This window comes from Grammomys surdaster, unplaced genomic scaffold, assembly GCF_004785775.1.
Source record: "Grammomys surdaster isolate TR1022 unplaced genomic scaffold, NIH_TR_1.0 209, whole genome shotgun sequence".
NCBI lineage: Eukaryota > Metazoa > Chordata > Mammalia > Rodentia > Muridae > Grammomys > Grammomys surdaster.
Genome location: NW_021604654.1, coordinates 2112765 through 2118384, shown reverse-complemented (window position 1 = coordinate 2118384; position 5620 = coordinate 2112765). Strand labels below are relative to the sequence as shown.

At 54.0% G+C, this 5620-nt stretch overlaps 1 protein-coding gene and 1 pseudogene across 3 annotated transcripts in view; both read right to left on the bottom strand.

Moving 5' to 3' along the window:
• The window catches only part of Mier2 (MIER family member 2), a 19182-nt gene extending 15918 nt beyond the window's left edge, over window positions 1-3264 (bottom strand). For 2 of the 3 annotated variants that reach the window (XM_028771758.1, XM_028771759.1), the window contains exon 1: window positions 3216-3264. In XM_028771758.1, the coding sequence (XP_028627591.1) occupies window positions 3216-3224 (9 nt within the window). In that variant the 5' untranslated portion in view covers window positions 3225-3264. Of the gene's footprint in view, window positions 1-3052; window positions 3193-3215 lie in introns of those variants that run through there. The other variant, XM_028771757.1, reaches the window with a different exon arrangement.
• Window positions 3265-4390: 1126 nt separating this feature from the next.
• LOC114624699 lies at window positions 4391-4846 on the bottom strand (annotated as a pseudogene).
• Window positions 4847-5620: the final 774 nt, after the last annotated feature.

The window sequence follows — 5620 nt, the reverse complement described above, 5'->3', positions numbered from 1 at the left end:
TCCAAATGCTCTCAAACTGACTGTGCCGGCAGTCACACAACTCCAAAAATACAGAAAGCCACTGAACTTTACCCACTTAAAAGAGACAGCACAGGGTGTACCTCAGCAGAACGGCTGCGAAAACAAGGGAGAGAAAGAAGAAAGAATATAGGCCAGAGAGATGGCTCAGTGGTTAAGAGCTCTGAGTTCAACTCCCAGCACAGAGGCTCACAGACATGTTAACTCCAGTTTCAGGAGATTCTGCGCCCTCTTCTGGCAAACACTCATACACAAAAATAAAGGTGTGTGTCTGTCTGTCTGTCTGTGTGTGTGTGTCTGTCTGTCTGTCTGTGTGTGTGTGTCTGTCTGTCTGTCTGTCTGTGTGTGTCAGTCTGTCTGTGTGTAATTTTCAAAAGTTAAAGTTTAACACTTAGAACACAGTAGCACTAGGTCCTCAGAGGTCAGAGGTGAGGCACTCATCCACCCCAAAAGAAAAACAAGAAGACTAAAAAGCCCAGAGAGGTCAAGTTTCTTATTCAAGCAACACCAGAAAGAACCTCAAAAGCCCCCCAGCCAGGCAGGCTCCTCCACTGAGTACTGTACCATGCAGCAAGGGGGCGGTGGGAGGCACAGGGCTGTATTCTCCTGGAAAGATGTTCCAGGAAACCCCCAAGGTTCTAGGTCAAGAGTGACCACAACCCAACAGGCCTTTCGAGGGCAACCCCCACATAGTGGCAGAAGGCTAAGAAAGTTGATGATAAGGGGCCCACCTGGGACAGCCGCAGGGGCATCTCACACTCTGTACCTGGTGTAATAAGGCATCCAAATCTTGGAGCATGTACAAATCAGCCCCACAGGCTAACAATGTGAAGGACAGGGAGGAAGCCTCAGTGTCCTTGGAACCATGCCCAGTCCTAGCTAGCTCCCTAGGGGTATCTGTGGGCTCTGCCCAGGGACTGGCTCTCTGTCCCCGCTGTCAGGAACCCGAACTAAGAGGTGGGATACCACAGTTGCATGACAGACTAGCAACAGTCCCACAGCCTCACTATCCAGACAGAATGTGAATAACCTCCTGCTTCAGGTCAGGGTCAGGGGTCCTCAGTGGAATGGACCCAAGAAAGGGCTCAGGAAGAAAGGAGCTGAGAGCAAACAGTGGGAGACACAGCCGACTGGGCCAAGTCCATCTCCAGGTAACCCTCAAGGTGCCCAAGACTGACTGACCAAGGCATAGATACCAGCCAGCATGGTCACCAGACAACCAGGCACTTCACTTTAATGCCACTTTAAAGGGCCCTATTTCCCCATGTTGGAAAAACTTAAAGGCCAGCAAAGCCCCAGATCTTTATGTGAAGAGGAAGGGACGGGGGAGGGTCTAGCCTAAGATGATCCAGATGACAACAGGACAAACAGACTAAAGGCTGATCCCGAAGCAAGAGGCAATCAGGTTTCCCAGCAAGGTGTCTGAGAACAGAGGATGCAAAGTGGACTGGCATGGACACCACTACCCTGCCTTCTTAGCTGGGAACCAGGACACAGTGCGGGTGGCACCTCCCAGGCAGGGAGACTAGGGGACTAGATCTAGCCCGGCTGCGACTGTGGAAGAAGGAAAGGTATTCCTCTAGAAGCTGCTCTCCCCCAGCATCTTCTGAAGCACAGACTCCACGCTGTGAGAAAGCCCAAGCCACACAGAGACCTCAGGAATGGGCTGTAGCCCACACCCCAGAGTGGTAGAGGCCTCAGCATCAACTCCAAGTCCAGTTACCTACAAACTGCAACCCACAAAGGGCCAAGTGAACCCCAAGAATTATAAAAGGTCAGAACAAGTGGATGCTGAGGAGTTAAAGAGCATTCTCAAGAGAAATGGCCCACATCCACACCCAGGCAAGGGCCCGTGCCCCTGGGGTCCCAGCCTCGCCCCACCACTGTGCCAGCTAGGACAGCCTGAGAGACAGGTTCAGCCCGTCTCCACCCACGTGGAGCTAGGACACGGGGCAACAAGGGAGCTAAACCAAGGATTGAAAAAGAAACAAGGTGGGGGGCTAGGCAGCGAGGTCAGAGGTCACATCCTAGGGACCAGATGAGGTGGGAAACTGACAGGCAACTCTATAGGAATTCGGAGTACTACAAAGGAACCCGGGGGCTGGACAGTCTCATGAGGACTGCCAAGGATAGGCACAGAGAAGTTTAAGTGTGGCTTAGACTAAGACAGGGACAAGTCACCAGCCCAAAGAGATGACAGTTTCTGGGTTCCATCTCCACTGAGACACACACCGATCAAGTAGCTGACACTGAGGACTTCTGGGTAACCATATCCACTTTTACGAGTTCAAAACACAGATGCAGCAAAACATCCTCTCAGTTATGGGAAGGTACCATCAGGTTCCCACTTGAGATGAGCGAACTGAGGCAGACCTCTTCCAAATCCTAGACTCCAGGAGAGCAAGTAAGCACAGACTGAGGACTCTCCACCACCCGTGCCACACAGGGCAGAGCAGCCCACCATGCCCTAAAAGGGGTATCGGTTGATCTGTCTTGTCTTCGGAAAGTCTGTTTCCCCAAAAGCCCCCTAAAGAAGGAACTAAGCCCCTAAGCACCCTCTGAGTCAACCAGCCAGAGTTGTCCAACAGGGCCCCCAGAGCCCGGCCCCGTGGCCCACGCGCGGGCCTGTTGCTGCCCAAGCTGCCCCTCTCGCGCACGGTGTTGAGTTCCAGTACCGGAGCGGCGGATTCGCAGCGCGTCGATGGAGGCTGGACCCGGAGTTCAGCGGCCGCACCCCGAGGTGCAGGTCAGCTCTGGGCTGAGACTGCAGCCCCGCACCAGCGGGGAGGCCCGCGCTCTCGCTCCCGCAGCCAGACGAACTCTACGCGCGAAACTTTCCGCTCGCAGAGCGCCGCCGACTCCGCGCCCTGCTCATCCCCAGCGCGCCGGGATACGGTCCCCGTGCCGCCGTCGCAGACGCCAGCACCGCACCCCCACCTCGTCCGCGGCGCCCTCCCGCCGCTCGGCCCCGGGTCTCGGCCCCGCACTCGGCCGCCCGCACCTCGCGCCCCTCCCCCCGCCCGCGCATGCGCACCGTGGCCGAGATGGAGTGGGGGGGTCGTCGGGTGCCCACGGGGCTCATGCTCCGCCCGGGAATAGTAGGGAGGCTCGAGGCGCTCGGACTGGGAGAGCACCGGCTGGAGCAGGTCGAGCCAGGGCAGCGTGTGGGAGGGGCCGCTACCCAGCCGCTCACTCACCTCCGCCATGGCCGAGCGTGCGCGCAGGAGGCGGCGGCCGCGCGGGTCCCCGGATGCGGTGCCGCGCGCTTATTGGCGGAGGAGCTGGGAGGTGGAGTGGGGCGGGGCCGCGGGAGGCGCGTAGTAGGTGTGCTGGGGCGGAGCGGAGGTCTACAGCCTGGGTTCGGTGTGCCTCACCCGGACATCAGCCAAGCAGCTGATTCCTGTGTAGATGCTCGGCCACCAAGGAGAATGTCCACAGGTGAGGGAGATGCGCAAAAGTGAGGGGAACAATCCACAGGTGAAGAACTGTCTAAGTTCCACAGGTGAGGGGGCAGTCTAGCGGTGACGGGGTTTGGTCCTGAAGTGAAATGGGGATGGTCTGGAGGTGAGGGGAAGATCCGAAGTGATGGGGAATGGACTAGAGCTGAAAGGGGGTAGTCCAGACATGAAGGGGACAGTCCATAGGTGAAGGGGATGTCCTGAAGTGAGGGGGGACGGTCTAGAGATGAGAGGAGACGACCCACAGGTGGGGGGAGGATGGTCTAGAGGTGAGGGGGTGGTCCTGAAGTGAAGAATACAGGCCTGAGGTGCGGAGAGCAGGTGGGCATGATAGCATCCGGAGCAGGTGCACAGACCTAGATTTGCTGATGCCAGGAGGGTGCAGACAGAATGGGAGACACTTGGAGACTCGCTGGCAGGCAGACCTAGCCTTGCAAAGGTGAAAGACTCTGGTCTACACAAATGACCCTTCCCACTGGGGCCAGGAGCAACTGAGCTGAGAGGTGAAGGCACCACTAAGGTTCAAGCACAAAAGTTGTGCCCCACCCCTGAGGATTTGCCAACCCAAGACAGAAAGTCTCCCCCCTGCCCCTGACCATCCTTAGCTCATGGCCATCACATCAGCTGGGGCAGTTTCTTCTGTGGTTGAGATTTCTCAGGAAAAGGAAAAAAAATGTGGTGGTTCATTCATTCCACGAACCTGAGTCAGCCTGTCATAAGCGGATAGGCTTCCAAAAGAGAACTGACAAGAGAAGCCAGGCATGATGGCTCACACTTGTAACTCCAGTGCCCTGAAGGCACAGGCATGAGGGTTACTATCAGTTTGGAGCTAGCATGGACTATGGAGTGAGACCCTGTTTCTTTTTTTTTTTTTTTTTTTTTTTACTTTTATCTGCATTTGTTTTATGCTGAATTTATTCCCGTGCCATGAGCTTCTGTTTCTTCAGTTTCTTCTGGGATATCTTTTTCTTCTGTGCTACCTCCTCTTCTGGCTTTGGAACAATCTGTTCCTTCTCAGTGAGGATCATCTCAATGTGGCCGGGGGAGCTCATGTACGGGTTAATCCGGCCGTGAGCTCTGTAAGTTCGTCGGCGCATCTTAGGTGCCTTGTTCACCTGGATGTGTTCAATGACTAGAGAATCTATGTCTAAACCCTTAAGTTCAGCATTACTCTCTGCGTTTTTAAGCATGTGCAGCAAAAACTCTGCACTCTTCTTTGGCCACCGTCCCTGTGTCCAGCCCCATTGTTTGGCCTGGGCGCACCCACCAACTCCACCATTATACCGATGGAATGGCACACATTGTTTTTTTAAAGTGACATCCTTCAGGTACTTGGTAGCTTTTCGGATGTGCATGCCCTTGATGGCCTGGGCAGTTTCCCGGGTGATCTTAAAGTTAACACAAAGGTTTGAACCTCGTGATTTACAAGATTTTTTGGGATTTTCTGGGTCAAGAGAGTAGCGAACCACCTTTCGCCGCTTACAGGAAGAGCGAGACCCTGTTTCAAGAAACCAAGTTACTGGGTATGATGACACATGTCTTTAATCTCAGCACTCGGGAGTCAGAGGCAAACAGGTCTCTATGAGTTCCAGGCCAGCTTGGTCTATGTAGCAAGTTCCAGAACAGCCAGGGCTACATACTATATAGTAAGACCCTATGTGTATCAAAACAAACAACAATAACAAACACACACATACAAATTAACCAGTCACCAAAGGTAAGGCAATTGGATGAATGGATGAACAGAAAGGTTCTTCAAGATTAAGACTTCTTTCCCACAGACTTGATAGTTGCAGAGGAGAGCTGAGGTGACCTTTCAGCCAGGTAGGAAACGTGAGCTTCAAGAGGAGCAGGTGGACACTTGACGTTTCCTCAGGTGATGCCTGGACAACATGTCTCATCCAGGCCAGACTTAAGAAACTGTTGACAAAAGTGTGCACTCCAGACCCAGACTGAAAGGGAAGGTCCTGTTAAATACTGAGACTGTGTTCTTCAGAACTGCCAGAGGAGAGAGAGCTGTAGAACTCTCCAAGTTCCATCAACAGCACACAAGACTTGATATGTAATGACCTACAAGACAAGGGAAGCGCCAGAGGCCTCTCAGACGTGATTGCTGGAACTGCGTTCAGATGGAAAGACTTGGA